Here is a 16073-nt window from a genome sequence, read left to right as displayed (position 1 = left end):
GTTCGCAGGGACTTCAAGTAACTTTAGAACAATCCTGAATTACCAATATGGCACGGAAAAAAATGGAATACATAATATTTAATGCAAAAACAAGAAGTTCAACGATTTTCAAAACCTTTTATTTAAATAATAAGTGAAAATTGAAATTTAATTGCTTAACCTACTTGCTTTAATTAATATGCTCGAATTAGCTTATCACCTTATATTTTCAGAATTCGAATGGGTCATTGACGTACAAAATCTTTTGTACCACTATATTGTACATACACGATTACAATAGATCAATTTGTGTTAAAAAATTGGTTCTAACAAATTATTTGCAGATAGTTTTACGATTATGTAAAAGTTTACTATATGGATATCAATAGTACTCCAAATAACAATAAACAAAGTTAATTTTGAGATTCGCCACACACACACACACACACACATATGGAACACAGTAGATGAACAGTTGAAGATTGAATACTTAAATTAAATGTGATAGAAAACTTCATAAATATAATCTGCTCATGCAACATTATCTACCTGTAGTACAATCGGTACGAGTTTGAAGTAACACATTTTGGCGACGATAGTGAGGCCAACATGCAACGGCCATAAATCATACCATTGGAATGATCCAGCAGAGAACGTTGTGTCGTTGAGAAATATTGAACTAAATAGAAGTATCAAAGGCAGAACGAGGCCAAAAATAAACAAACGGTCATGATTTTGGCATTCGGGACGGTGTTCGTTTATTGGATTAGGTTTATTGAATTCAGACTTGAAAAACTGCGACGATAAGAAGGGGGAGGTTGAAATCTACTTCTAATAGGGGGCATGCATTGAATTTTAAGTAGTTAGGAAGTTCCTGAGAATTGATTCTAGCTTGAGTGTGAGAAACAAAAACAAAATGCTCTGAAAGGAATCGAAACCGTGGGGAAACTATTGTGTACGGAACAGAAGTCATACAATCCTCTGAGTAGTGTGGGGACAAAATGGAAGCCAAAGACCAAGCAAATCGGAAACAGAAACAGCCGTCTGGACTTACCGTAGAGCAAGAGGCCCTTTTTCAACTTTACATCTACAAAAGACAGCAAATATGGAAAGAAGTGAAGAAAAAAATACAATGAATTAGTATGCGATGGATCAAATGGTTCACGTTGGATGAGCTGAAAGACAAACGATGGTATTGATTACCCAATTTCATTTATTTTGGTAATTTGAGAGCTAGAAAAATTTCCATGGAACATAAAGCATCCAATGATCGTGAAATAATTTCATTCTGTTGTGTCTATTGGAAAATGGGAATGCAATAATAAAAAAATCGACTCGATTTTCCTATTTTTTTTCAGAATTGGTAACTTTAGTTTCAAGATGTCTATTGATGATTGTAATGTAAGGAAACTTACCCAGCGATTTAATCAGGTTCAGGTCAATCTACTATAGGTTAAACAACAAAACGAACCGAGAACAGTAGGTAAGCAATTGAGAAAACTGCAATATCCAACTTGACAATTCAGTATGGATATTTGACCGTCACTGATATTGCCATTTTTGAAAGATCACCGATTCAAATTATAATGAGCATCACAATCGGAACATATCCTTAATTATTCACAGCCAAATTTTGATTCGTGTTTTTATTCATTAAAAATTGTTCGCGGCCCGTTTATACGATGTAATCTGTTTCGTGATTCATTACCTCTTGGTCATGATCTGTTTTTCGTGTTTGTGCATTATAGTACAGAACAAAAACAGTTTTGATATTTGATCGGGATATACCGCAATTGGGGGTTACTTTACGCCAAAAAAGAACGTTTTGTGCATTACAGCTTGACACTATGATAGACAGACTTGTCCATCTTTACCGTGAGAACCGGCAGTCGGTTGGACAAGTCTGTCTATTCCAAGAGACATGCTGATGAACTCGAATGAGTCGTAGTTATGCTGCCTAAGCTCGACCCTCATCAGCATAAGACAAAAGCTAAGCCCGTAAGATATTAAGCCTGTTCTAATGACCCTGCCACTTCTAGTTTTCCGATCTGTATACTTCACATCATTGCTCTCATTTGAGTACTATGGCTCTAATTTTTTTAACTTTCCCTACCCAGTAATCTCTAGCTAATTGAATGTCGTTGAAATGTAAAAAAGAAAATGTGACTAACATAGTCGAAATAAAAAAGGAAAAAAATTATTATCAACGATAACATTCGTGCAGTGTACACTAAAAATGTAAAACTTACGAAAGCTTTCGCTCACCAAGCGGCCATTCTTGTTCATGAAAAGAACGAAACCTACTATTTACAATGCACGAAAATATTTCGTTGCAGAAAACCACGAATGAGCTCGTGCATTGCATGATCAATTTCATTTATTTACGAATTTATATTATCAGTGTATGACGAAAAACCCGTAGCTATTCTTTCTTCGAAAGACTCATTCATATAGGTCGGTAGATTTTCCAGCATTTTTTTTTTCAATATTCGAATCGTGATTATCAAACGAATCAAGTGATATTCTTCTTTCGCATAAGTAAAGCTGAACCCATCTGATCGCGCACAATTTTCCCTACGTTGTGACTTTTGCGTTACGTTTCACCAACGACGAAAGAAATCTCCTTACTCGACGATGGAAGCGAAAATACCACGGCAGCGGGATGGACTAAATGCACTAACAGCAGTTTGGATCACACAAAAAGGTAAGATTTTATTTCACTGCACTTTAATTCCAATTTTCTTTTAGGCGATGTTCACTGTTCGACGGTCAAGAACTAATGAATTTTATTTCTTCGTTTCAAAAACCAACTATCTAGGAAACAGCTGATCCGTACAACACTGTACATGCGGAACAGCGGAAAATGAACCTAACTTTTGGTAGCAACATAACAGCGTACTAGATGCCTACAGTGACACTTCGCTTATCTACTTCAACATCACCGTCTCCTTGAAATAACACATTTCAAAACAAAACAAAACAAAACAATTTCGGTAATTCTACATGCTTCACACTACTAACAACTATTTACTAATATTTTCTTTTTCTTTTACAGCAAATCATCCAGATTGGGCCGGTTGTGGGTTGGTGGCCAGCAGCTAATTGTCGTCGTCGTCTCCTGATGCAGCAGCGAAATCCGGCAGCAAGCAGATTTTAGTGATCGGACGGCTGATTGTACCACGAGCAGTGCGCAGCAGTACAACTCTTGCTAGCCCATCCGGGCCCGGGGAAGTTGACTCAATTCGAGCAAGTGGCCAACGGATTGGTGGTTGCAGTTCATCTACGACGATGACCATACGCCCAGGCAAAATTTGTTCGTTCCGCAAATGCTTGGTGGTATCCTTTTGCAGTTCCTGCAAATATTCTGAGCGCCAGTGTTTCCAACATTTTTGAACGTGCAACTGCAGCTGCTGATAATGATCCAGTCGGTTGACCGGAATGTTGTGGTGATCTGGGTCGGGCAAGGCGAGGATGCTGGTGCCGATAAGAAAATGGGCCGGCGTGAGAGCAGCAAGATCGTTAGGATCATCAGACATTGGCAGTAAAGGACGTGAATTCATCATTGATTCAACCTGCGTGAGCACTGTGCTGATATCCTCAAACGATAGGCGCGATGGACCCAACTGCCGAAATAGATGCTTCTTGGCCACTTTGACTGCTGCTTCCCATAATCCGCCGAAATGAGGTGCCTTCGGTGGATTTAGATGCCAAGTAATTCCTTCCTCTGCACAATACGATGAGATTTTGTCGATTTCGTTCTGGTTTTTGAGCATAGCAAATAATTTTCCCATTTCATTTTTAGCCCCTTCAAAGTTTTTGCCGTTGTCCGAATGAATGTGCGCTGGACGTCCTCTTCTGGCTATGAACCGACGGAGTGCACATAAGAAAGCCTGCGTTGTCAAATCACTTACGAGCTCTAGATGAACAGCTTTGGTGGCAAAGCAGACGAACACGGAAATGTAGGCCTTCGTCGGAGAGGCACGTTTGTGGATTGGTTTGAGATAGAGCGGGCCAGCATAATCTACACCGGTGATACTAAATGGACGGCTTGGAATGATTCGATGGACGGGTAGCTGACCAATTTGCTGCTGCGCAGGTACAGGATTGAGTCGAGTGCATCGAAAGCAGTTTCGTACGGTACTGTGCGCCAATCTGCGTCCGTGCAGTGGCCAAAATTCCTCGCGTACTGTTGATAATAAAAGGCGCCCACCGGCGTGTAGCATTCGGCGGTGATAATATTCCATTAGTAGACAGGAAAGCGGGTGGAAGCTAGGCAGTAGGGCAGGATGTTTTGATTGGTAGGGCAGTTGGGATAACTTTAATCGACCTCCGACTCTCAAAACTTTCTCTTGATCCAGAAATGGGCTCATTTGACGGACGTGCGAACGCTTTGGAACCGAATTCCCTTTTTCCAGCTCTCTGATTTCTGGGGCGAAGGCTTCTTGTTGTGCAAGTCGAACTATTAACGTTTTGGCTTTCGATAACTCTTCCACAGATAATGTTCTCGCTGGATTCGATGTGGGGGGAGGCTGAGTTCTGGTTCTTGTGCGTGTATTGACTATAAAACGGATACAGTATCCAATGACGTGAAGCAGGCGAGTGAACGATGACCAGCGAAGAAATAACGGATTGACCGATGTGTTCAATTGCACAGCTGCTACGACGTGTCGCACTTCGAGTACATCATCAGCAACAATTGGCGGGGTACGAGTTTTCCATTCTCCTTCGGTCAGTGACAACCAGCGGGGGCCTTGGTCCCACAACGTACTTTTCAGAAAATCTTCTACCGACATTCCACGGGATACTAGGTCAGCCGGATTTTCGCATCCAGATATGTGCATCCACTGGCAGCCATGGGTATAATGCTGCACCTCAGAGACTCTATTCCCTACGAACGTTTGCCAAGTGTTTGGAGGTGATCGAATCCACTGCAGCGTGACGGCGGAGTCCGACCAGAAGTACGAGGCAGAAACTTCAACATCTATGGCCTGCTTGATGCGATCATGCAGATGCGAAGCCAAAACAGCAGCGCAAAGTTCAAGACGGGCAAGGGTGAGACGCTTTAGTGGGGCGACTCGGGACTTGGCGGCGAGAAGCTGGATTCTTACGTTTCCCATTTCGTCTTTACAGCGGGCGTACGTGCATGCACCGTATGCCGATTCGGATGCATCTGCAAATGTATGCAACTGGATGGTTGATTGTGGAAGGAATACATAGCGGGTTACTCGATAGGCAGAGATTTTGGGCAGCTCCTGATGATATTCGGCCCTATTCTGCGCGGCGAGTGAGGTGAGACGCCAAAACTCACTTCACTGTCACATGACTTTTGTCACCCTATTCTGCGAGTCGAGTCGGGTGACGTGAGAGGTTCATTTCCTAGTGAGTGACAAAATGAACCACAAGTGACTTTGTATTCATTTTGCGAAATGTCAAATCAGATACTAGACGTTTTCCAAAATGTTTATATTTCTTGAACTTTTATTTCAAATCTAGACTGTAAACTACTAGGGCCAGGTGAAGAGAATAATATGATAGAAAAATATTAGGATTTGGCGGATGAAGAAATTCTTTGTTTATGGTGCAAAGGTAAGGAAGAGCTCAGTGTCTCAACCGGGACTTATTTCTCTATCAAGTGCCATGCATAAAGGAAAAATGTGTACTCTCTTTCCCGTCCTTTACAGTCTAATATCAGCGAACATCTTCGCCGATCCGCAGCCGAAGATCGAGCAGAAAGCCTTCCGCTGGAAGTTTGTGTATATAGCAAGAAAAAATGCAAGTTTGGTGTTATATTCATCTAGTGTTTGCCTAAGTGGCTGTGGTTCCAATTACTTTGTAATCCACTGGATCCGGAATTGAAGAGCGCTGTCTTCGAGATTCTACCGGTGACTATCCCCACATATGGAATTTTTAACTGCATTCATCTGCAAAATATTCCGTGGCTTTTTGTCCGACAGCTGCATAAGACATCCAGAACATTGCACGATAGAATGTTTGCCAAAATACTCGTTACCACGATGTGACTGTTCATCATAAACCCGTCAGGCCGAACCCTTAACCAATTTTCCAAAGACGGAAGAAATCGATGAGCTACAGTTCAGGCGAAAATTGGTCAGCTAATGACAACGGTACACGTAACGGAAATTTACTTTCGATGTTATACACGCTTCTCTAAGAAACGGATCGACGAACTTTCGGAAAACCTTAAAACAGTTAATTTGGCCGAAAGAAGACACCGGTGGCTAACCTGAAATGGTATATGTCAAGCATGGGAGATGACGAGTTGCCTATTAATGTGGGTGGTTAATGCAAAATAGCAGCCGAACAAATCACTTTGTCTATGTGCTTTTGGATGAAAGCGGAAGTGCATCGGAACCTGCTGCATTGGTTGCAATAGAAGCTCTACAACATTTCACCACCGAGTGTCTGCTAACGACTGTCCCTATGCGGTTTTTCGACATAAATCACTCAGGCTGAGTCCTAAACCGATTTTATAAAGAAATAGAAGTAATCAATGTTCATATGCTGCTACCCATGATTGGAATTCTGATTTTTCTACTGGCGTAAAGTTATAAGTAAGACTCAAATATAAGACATCGAATAAAATTGAACTTAATTATTTTTAATCCACAGCTCGCAGTTGCGTTTTTGCACAATTATCAGCTACTCTAAGATGTCTTTCAACAGTTCGCAGCAACACTGTCTACCAGACCAGTAGATCAGCTGCAATGGGCATGTGGTTAGACTGCATCTGCACTACCTTCCTAGTGTTTGTAACGTTCAGTGATCCTTAACTTGAGTCGAGTATCAAACTTCATAAACACAAACAGCCACCTGATTTTGCAATCGATGTTTGGTGTAATATGAGATGAACGTTGTTTATCTCACTAATTAAGTAAAGTCTATTTAATAGCACTAAAATTTAGTTGAACGAACAATACTATTAGAAAATTTGAGAAAACAACGACAAAATTATGGAAAATACAATTTTGTTCTTAATTGTGAAAAAATGCAATTTTATATCATGGGTTGGTTGGTAGCCTCGATGTGTATGAGACATTGGTCTCTTAAAACGTCATATGCTCATGGTCCGATCAGAAAGGATTTTTAGTCTTGGTAGGATTGTTTCAGTAGATTCGTTATTGTTGCGTAAATTTCGAATTTCCAGGAAATTGTAGTACGTATTGAGGCTCTGCTTCGTCTTTGTCATGCTAATGACAGTGATGTACTAAGTGGTTCGGTTTCGTTTATTTTACATGCGCCCCGTTGTGGGCTTGAACCAGGATTTGGGTATGGGTTCGAAGAACACGATCTCTAATAATGTGACTAAGGCCAAGGCAAGTATGGCCAATTCATTGAAAAATTATCAGCTTTCTTCTGTATTACGATATTGATTTTTCAAACGAGTTGTCCATTTTCTGTTGTTATTGAGAATTTAAATCACATTCGTACGAAATATCAATGTGTCGTAAAGCTGTATAAGGCTGTATTATTTAGTATCGGAAGAGTAGACAATAAATTTATCGACCGCAATATCCCAAATTTTTAGATATTTCAACAAAACTTCAACTGTAGGGTTTCGTTGGCGGTGTTTGCTGTTGGTTTCGAAGCATTAGGCATAATGGAGATTGAATAGTCATTTTCGTGAGTGAATGAGAAACAGTTAGTCTAGCTTATTCCAGGCTGGATGGAGGACCCAAGTCAGTCTTAGATCATATACTTTTTAATGCAACATAAAACTGTTGTCAACTTGTATTCGACAGTTTTTACCCTACCACCCGGGCAGGGGCGGATCCAGAAAAAAATTTCGGAGGGGGTCTGAAATTTTGATTTTGAAATGTTCAGTGTATAGTACGTAATCACCCTTATTCTTGTTTACGACGAATGCGATATTCGTTCGAAAGCGATTCGAACGAATAGTAAGCCCATTTGATTTTGCTGTCGTAAACGGGAATACAAACCACTTTCGAACGAATCTCGCATTCGTCGTAAACAAGAATAAAGGTGAATATCTAATAACCTCAAATAAGTTTTGGTGGTTAAATCAGATTTAGAATGATTTTGAGCTTAGAACGAATTTAAAATAGAAATTATTTTAAGATTTCTTAACAAATTAAAAAAATTCGGAGGGGGTCCGGACCCCCAGGACCCTCCCCCTGGATCCGCCACTGCACCCGGGTAACAGCTTGGTATACCCAACTGGTGTCGAAGAGGGTTGATAAGGGTTGTCTGACGCATTCTTGGTGGTCATATCATTAGCGTTTATGCAAAGGATCGGTATCCAGCCTTAGTTGATTATTAAAATTGGGGGTTTTTGGGGTTAATTTTTGGTATCAGTCGCTTTTGATACTGTTGAAGTTGGATATTTCTCACAACCTTTGTGGGCGGAAATTCTTGTTCTTATGCTGGGGAATACCTTTCCAATCTGGTTATTCAGCATAAAGGTTACAGAAAATAATCTTGAGGATTTGCCTGATCCACAACGTAGAAGCTACCAATATGAACTGGAACAGAGATTAATTAATCTCGAGTAAGGGAAAGGTTTGCCATATTTATTAGTGGTCGATTGCTTCGGTTCAGATCTATGAGGACAGTTTTGGAGATTAGAGGCGGATTCAGTGTTTTTTTGTTGTTGTGTGGTGATAATAGATTTGTTCCAGTACCAGGAGAAACTGGAAGTACTCCGGAGCAAACAGGGAGAAAATCGTTCCTGTACTATCTTCTTCTCTTATTTCTTCTTCTGATGGCAAACCGGAGTGAAAAGGAGCAAGAATTTTTTGCTCCGGAGCAACAGGGAATAACTTCCATGTACTGGAAACCTAATGTCTCGGGCGCTATGGCGAGATTTTTTTGGGCTTGGACGCGACATTGCAAACCATTTCAAACATGCACTAAGTTGTATGAATATGTTTGTGTGAGTCTATGTTAGACCATACTATTGCACACAGTTGAATATGAATCGCACATTTTGCTTGTTTCTTTTGTTTATTATATTGGTATCACGATGTACTAGAAAATAACCGCCAAAATGACGGAAAAGAAATAGATGGTTGTGTCAGATTTAGGCTAGACAAAACTTTTTTAAACACCTGTGTATACCTTCATATCGATATATGCTTTGAAAATCATTGAACCACCACTACCGTCTACCGTTTGCTATATACCGGCACAAAGAACTCTCAACTGGCCTGTTGGAACTGATACTCTTCTTATAGCCCAAAATAAGTCTTTATATTTATTACAAAGTTTCAAAGATCTGACGGAACGCTTCTCAGCTGTTACCGAAGTTTCACATGTTCGCTCGGACAAAGGTTGTGTTAACCATCTCAAAGCAGACAAATGAGATTGCCTTTTCCGACCGTTTTACGAAGGATTGTTTTGTATATTTACCAACTCACAGAGAAAAAATAGATGGAGCTGTCCACGATGAGAGTTTAACAAACATTTGCTGGAATATTGGGCTGGCTGATTTAAGAATCCCCTACTTCAGCTAGTGAAAATACAGAATTGCAAGCGTCTGAATTCAGTATTAATCGCGGGGACGGAATGAAATCTTACCCCCAATAAAATTCTAATCGCTAGGTCTGCTTTGCTGAGCTATATTCTCTTGCACAAGATTCTTCTGGATGTTCGTTAATTGGATTACACAGCCACCCATTCTAGTAATAAGGCCGCTGTGGAAAGTAAGGGGGTATCATAAAGATGTTTCTTTCGGTAGGAATCAAGAGAAGTTACCTACTGTGCGGAGAATCTGCATGATCTCTCGATATATCCCGCGTACAAACTACGCGGAGACAAACTGAAACGTTCCCTTAAGGAACGTTCCAAGCGATCTTTTGCAGAAATGCTAAGGTAAGTTATGCCACCACCCTCTGACGAGAGCGGCTCTGATGATCCTCGGAATCAGGAATAAGAATATATTGGCTCAAATGGCACGTTCTCCATATCTAGTAGGGGATATGCGCCTTGCCGTGTCTTTTCATTATTTCCTGAGTGGAAGGAAAGAACAAGGAAGAGGGAGGAAGTAGAATTGGAAGGGTGGGCAAAATAGCGTTGCATTGTGACGATGATTTTGGCGAATTGCACACTGACTTCATCATGTTTGACTGCTGATTATCTAATAAGAGTTGCTTAGGAAATGGTAAGTAGGAATTCATACCAATCCGACCCATATTAAAACCTCAACAACATGAGCCCCTTGAAATTGATTACTTTTAAATGTCAACACCGTTTCGACTTTCAGTTTTGACATAAGAGTGACTTTTAGTAGGGGTATGCCCCAACTAACGAATTTGTGCTGTATAAGATTCCGTAGTCCGTAGTTCCGGATTCACAAAGATCACATGAAAAAGACTCAGCGCGCTGAATAGTTTCCATGTGATAATTGAGATTGCAGTGGTCAGTTTAAGCTCTGGTCAGCATGCCACAGCTTCGAAAAATTTAGGAGATTTTCCGAAATCACTGGGTACAGTTGTTTCAGAAACGCCTTAGTTTGACGATACGTTTGTAGATTTCTCCAATAGTTGCGGTGCTCGGACAAAGCACAGAACCGTATTTTTTCTCTTATATAACTTGTCGAAATTGGCAGGGCGGGCTCAGGACCAACGAAGTCAATCGCTGCACATGCCCTGGCCAAATCATCAGCCCATTCATTTCCAGTAATACCGGAATATCCGGGCACCCAGAAAAGGTAGATAGTGTTTATAATGCCTAGTTCTTCGATTTGGGTTCGGCACGCGATCACTAGTGTGGACCGTGATTTGTCTGAGCTAAGATCTTTGACTACAGCCTGACTATCGGAGCAGAAGTTTATAACTTTGCCGGACATGCCTGTTGAAGGGCCGATTATACCCCGCACATAGTCGCGAAAATTTCTGCTTGGATACAGTACAGTATCTATCTAGTGAGTGAGATTGTTCCAATCTCATTTCACGACAGTAGACACCAGCACCACTACGTCCCTCCATCAGAGAATCGTCAATGTAACAAACCACTTGCGTTTGTTGTTGTTTCTCCATATAGCCAGACAACCACTCCACTCGAGAGGGAAACTCCACATGGAATGTCCTGTAAGGAAAACTACTTGGGAGTGTAATATCGCTGGGAGCAAGAATATTTTCACCCCATGTAACCATTTGTGACCACAGGCATGTATGACTGGTACCAAGGTCAACATGGTTACTGTTCCAAAGCTCAGTAACATGCAGTCTGTATGCACATGATACTGCTTCTTATTTGAGGTGTATGTGTAATGGTTTGATATTTAAAAGTACTTCAAGAGCAGCAGTCGCAGTTGTAGTGAAAGCACGAGTCAACGCCATGAGCACCCTTCTTTGCTGTTGGTTAAGCTTTGACTGGACCGCCATTACCTCTCCCCTCTGCCACCACACAGGACATCCATATGACGGTATTGGACGTACAATTGTCGTGTGAATCTAATAGATGTATTTACACACCGAAATTTGGTTGTCGATTTCTGCAAAATTTTGCTGAATTTTCATCAGCTGAAAGTTTCAGCAATCCAAGATGCCGAAAGATCGGTAATTTGAATTAAACCAGTTTTGCAGATTCGCTTTGCTGAAAATTCAGCAATTCAAATTGTCAGATTGACAGAGCAATTACCGGATTTACAGTAATCCAGCACGGAATATTGAGAATTCAGCAATTGACACTTTTATGACACAGTGAATCTGTCAAATTGACATAATTCGAATTGCTGAGCTATCAGTATTTTAAATTGCTGAAACCTTCAGCTGATGAAAATTCAGTAAAATTTTGCTGGCATTCAACGAAAAAAAAATTGGTGTGTAGGTTTGAGACCCCAGGTCTTTCCTAAAGTTTGTCTACACTGCCTTGCTCGACTCTGAACTCAATTTGAGCAGACCAATTCAGTTTGGAATCCAATATAACTTTAACGTATTTTACTTGATCTGCACACAGCAGCTCAGAATCAAAGAACTGCAGGGGACAAACCCCGTTTGTTATTCGCTTCTTCGTGAAAAGAATCATTGAAGTTTTGTTTGGGTTAACTGATAATTTAACTTGTCGACACCACTGTTCGACAGCTCTTAATGCTTGTTGCATTAAGTCAAAGATTGTTCCGATGCAAAGTCCAGTAATTAGTATTTGGTAATCTTCAGCAAACCCGTAGATTGTGCATCCACGGCCATTGGATTTCTCCAACAAGCCGTGGGCAACCAAGTTTCATAACCAAGGTGACAGAACGCCACCCTGAGAACAACCGCAAATACTCAACTTCCGTATTTCAGCCTGTCGCAGTGACGAGCAAAGAATGTGGTTACTAAGCATTGCGTTTATCAAACCCGAGATACATGCAGATACCCTAAGACCGCGCGTCGCTTCCAGAATAGGACAGATTGTCTAAAGCACCCTCAATATCTAGGAATACACCCAAGCTAGATTGCTTGAGCGAGAAGGCCTTCTCAACGTTGTAAATAATATCGTGAAGCAGAGTGATCGCGGATTTCCCACACTGATATGCTTTGTTTATTCAGGTAAAACATTTTTGAAGCAGTTGACAGCCACTAGTAGCAGCGATAGTATCCTTCGATGGCTAACTCATCGAACGAGGTCACGTATTTCACTGTTTTACAGTGACATTGCATATGACGGTGTGGTTTCTGTTATAGGACCCAAAGTTGTCGAATGGCACGACATTCTTTCATATCCATATCATCAGGAACGAGAGCATCTACGAAGCGTTGTTTTGAACGAAACATTGCGTAGCTCCAATCGTGGGTGAACAAAATGAAATGCAGCTTGTGTCTGAACGTCGGACTCGTAGATGACAGTTACAGAATCATCCCTCGGATTCGTATACTTCTTATGGAGAAGATCAGTGAAAACCATAGTACCAGTAGTTATTTAAAACGCTACTACGATGACAGCAAAAATATTACTATAAAAATCAGCGATCTGATGAAACCTTGTTAACTTGAGCCACCAAGCATTCGAACAGCCTCCGGTTCATAACGTTCGGTTCAACCTAGAAAGCAATGAAAAATATTTTTTTAGTTTTCATCTAGTTTACGACGAACGCAACACGAACGAATAGCAAACTGATTCCAACTTTTTATCGATTTTCTATCCTTGAAATCGTAAAAGAGTAAAAATAACTCACCTTTTCGTCTCTTTGAGTCCACAAATGCGTAACCGCAATAGAGGGAAATTCAACATTAACCGAGTTTTATTCCATTCCTTCGGAAATTTAAAACTTTCTTCTACCTCGCACTTCTGTCACTTGGCTCAAATGTATCGACTCGAAAAGTCACTGCGCATCGACTAGAGTCACTCATATGCGACTGCTAGAATAAGGTGAGAGTTCATCGGTGTTCATCCGAAGTGACTTCTCTCACTGCATTCGCCTGTCAGAATCGCACGACTCAAGTGACTCGCCGCGAGTCACCTCACTCGCCGCGCAGAATAGGGCCGATTTATTCCACTTATGACAAACGTTTTCAGGAACTGGCTCATCCCAACCAGTCGATAATAACCACATCTCTTGCATTAGAATTTTGGCTCTAACTATGACCGGAGCAATGAGGCCAAGTGGGTCGAATAATTTCGCAATATCCGATAAAATGGAACGTTTGGTAGGTGCTTCATCGCGATGCTGCACATGCGAATCGAACCGTAGAAAATCTCCTTCCGGCTCCCAGTTAATTCCAAGCGCCTTTATTGTTTCATGGGGGGTGAATTGTAATGTAGATTGGGTGCCAATTTGATCGTCGTTCAATCCCTGCAGAACATCAAGCCGATTTGATGTCCACTTACGAAGTTCAAATCCTCGCTAAGCTCTGTGCGGAGGTGAATGGCTTCGTCTACCGACTTTGCCCCGCCGATGAAGTCGTCGACGTAGAAATTTTTTCGTAAAGCCTTGCTGCCAAATCGATACGATCCTCCTTCGTCGTTTGCCAATTGCTGAAGCGTGCGTGTTGCGAGAAAGGAGGACGGAGCTAGACCGTAGGTCACAGTACGCAATTCGTACGTTTGAATAGGCGATTCTGGAGAGAACCGCCATAAAATGCGCTGCAATGGAGTATCGTCGGGGTGCACTAGAACTTGTCGGTACATTTTTGCCACGTCTCCGACGAGGGCGATCGGGTATGTACGGAAGCGAAGAATTATGGCGAGTAGGTCATCCTGAACCACTGGTCCGACGCAAAGAGCATCGTTGAGCGAAAATCCAGTGGAAGTTTTTGCTGAGCCGTCAAATACGACGCGAACCTTTGTCGTCGTGCTGGATTCTTTAACTACTGGGTGATGGGGTAAGTAGTATTCTATACCACAGCTAGTATCTTCGGGTTTGACCAGCTGCATATGCCCAAGCTGGAGGTACTCCTGCATGAATTGGTGGTACTCCTGCTTCAAACTGGAGTCTCGTTCCAAACGTCTCTCTAGAAATTCGAATCGGCGCAATGCGTTTGTTTTAGACTGGCCTAGCATAACGGCGAAGTCTTGCTTTCTGGGTAAACGAACCATATATCGTCCTTCGGAATTTCTCGCAACCGTTGACTGGTAAAAGGACTCACAATGGCGTTCTTCGGTGGAATAGTTGTCCTTGGTAGTTAGTTCCTCCATTTGCCAGAATCGTTCTAGACTTTCCTCCAATGAGACCATCGATACAGCTACTACACTGCAAGAGTTGGAGGTACATGTCAAGCTTGGTATAGAGAAAGCTGAACCCGCAGAGCCTGCCACAATCCATCCGAAAACGCTATCTACTAATAACGGAAGATTGCCGTGCAGCTGTATTCGCGACGCGGTTGGGAAGAAAGAGTAAAAGTGTTTAGCGCCGATGACCATATCGATTGGCTGGCTTTTGTTAAATGCTGGGTCCGCCAGGAACAGTTCCTTTGGAATATTCCACATCTTTGTATCGATGGTTTGTGCAGGTAGGTCGGCGGTGACCTTATCCATCACAAGAAAGTTAACGCCGCACGAAAAATTCTCTTTTCTTGAAGTGATCTGGGCGTATACCGATTCACGTATCGCCTTGGATAGCTGACCGGCACCTTGAACAGTAATGTTAACGGGACTCCTTTTCATACGAAGAATTCGTGCGACACGCTCTGAAATTAGATTCGGCTGCGATGCACTGTCCAACAATGCTCGCGCTGGATGTGCATGTCCGAATGCATCGATCACGTTTACGATGACTGTAAGCAAAAATACGTTCTCGCGTGGTTGTTGGAGAGAAGCACTCGTTTCAATCGAAAGAGGTATTTCCGTCGCCGCAACGGTTGTTTGCCCACGATTGTCGATGAAATTGGTTGGAATCGGTTGCCTAGAATCCGGGTGGCGCGAAATATTCTCATTGTTGGGCTTTCTAGGACCGTTGGGTTGATCGAAATGCAAAAGAGTATGGTGACGCTGGTTGCATTTTCTGCAGTTCAGATCACAGGGACAGTTGCGAACGAAATGGTTCCCTTTCAGACAATTGTGGCACAGTCGCCTCGAGTTGACTGCCCGCTGTCGTTCAGCCATCGAAAACTGAATGAATTTCTCGCACCTCGACAAAGAATGGGCCTGGTTGCACACCGGGCATTTAAGAGAAGAACCAGTGGTAGAAGCACAAGCAGATAAACGGAATTGGGAGTGCCTCTTGAAGTGGTGGGAAGATGCAATGTCGCTACTGGAACCGGGGTTGGAAGCAGGCTGGTGATTGACGGATATCGAATCTAGAACTCGTGTTCTCCTCTGCAGAAAATCTATCAAACAAGTGTAGTTTGGGTTATCTACTGTAGATGCGTGGTCTTCCCAGGCCTTGAGGGAATCATCGTGGAGGCGCGTACACAGCAGGTGCTCAAGAAGGGTACTCCATGCGTCGGTCGGTTCCCCCAATTGGTGCAGAATTTTTGTGTGGCGCTCGAATTCATCTACCAAGCTATGTAACGTTGCAGCAGTGTCCTTCTTCATGTGCGGAATGTCGAAGAGTGCCTGCAGATGTCGCTTTTTCAAAAGATAATCATTGGAATATCTACCTTCAAGTGCTCCCCATGCTAGTGAGTAGTTAGCAGAACATATAGCAATGGACTCGATTAGCTGGGCAGCCTCTCCCTTAACGGCAGCCTTCA

The 16073-nt window shown here is 42.1% G+C and overlaps 1 protein-coding gene across 5 annotated transcripts in view; it reads right to left on the bottom strand.

The window, feature by feature from the left end:
- Positions 1–16073, bottom strand: part of LOC131689965 (band 7 protein AGAP004871) — a 326915-nt gene that overhangs the window by 33410 nt on the left and 277432 nt on the right. For 2 of the 5 annotated variants that reach the window (XM_058975384.1, XM_058975387.1), the window contains exon 2: positions 1034–1066. The exons of the other annotated variants lie outside the window; for them this stretch is intronic. In XM_058975384.1, the coding sequence (XP_058831367.1) occupies positions 1034–1066 (33 nt within the window). The remainder of the gene's footprint in view (positions 1–1033; positions 1067–16073) is intronic. 5 annotated transcript variants of the gene reach the window in all.

The sequence above is a fragment of the Topomyia yanbarensis genome, chromosome 3 (assembly GCF_030247195.1).
Source record: "Topomyia yanbarensis strain Yona2022 chromosome 3, ASM3024719v1, whole genome shotgun sequence".
Classification (NCBI taxonomy): domain Eukaryota; kingdom Metazoa; phylum Arthropoda; class Insecta; order Diptera; family Culicidae; genus Topomyia; species Topomyia yanbarensis.
Note: the sequence above shows the minus strand (reverse complement) of the source record. Positions and strands in the feature narration are given on the sequence as shown.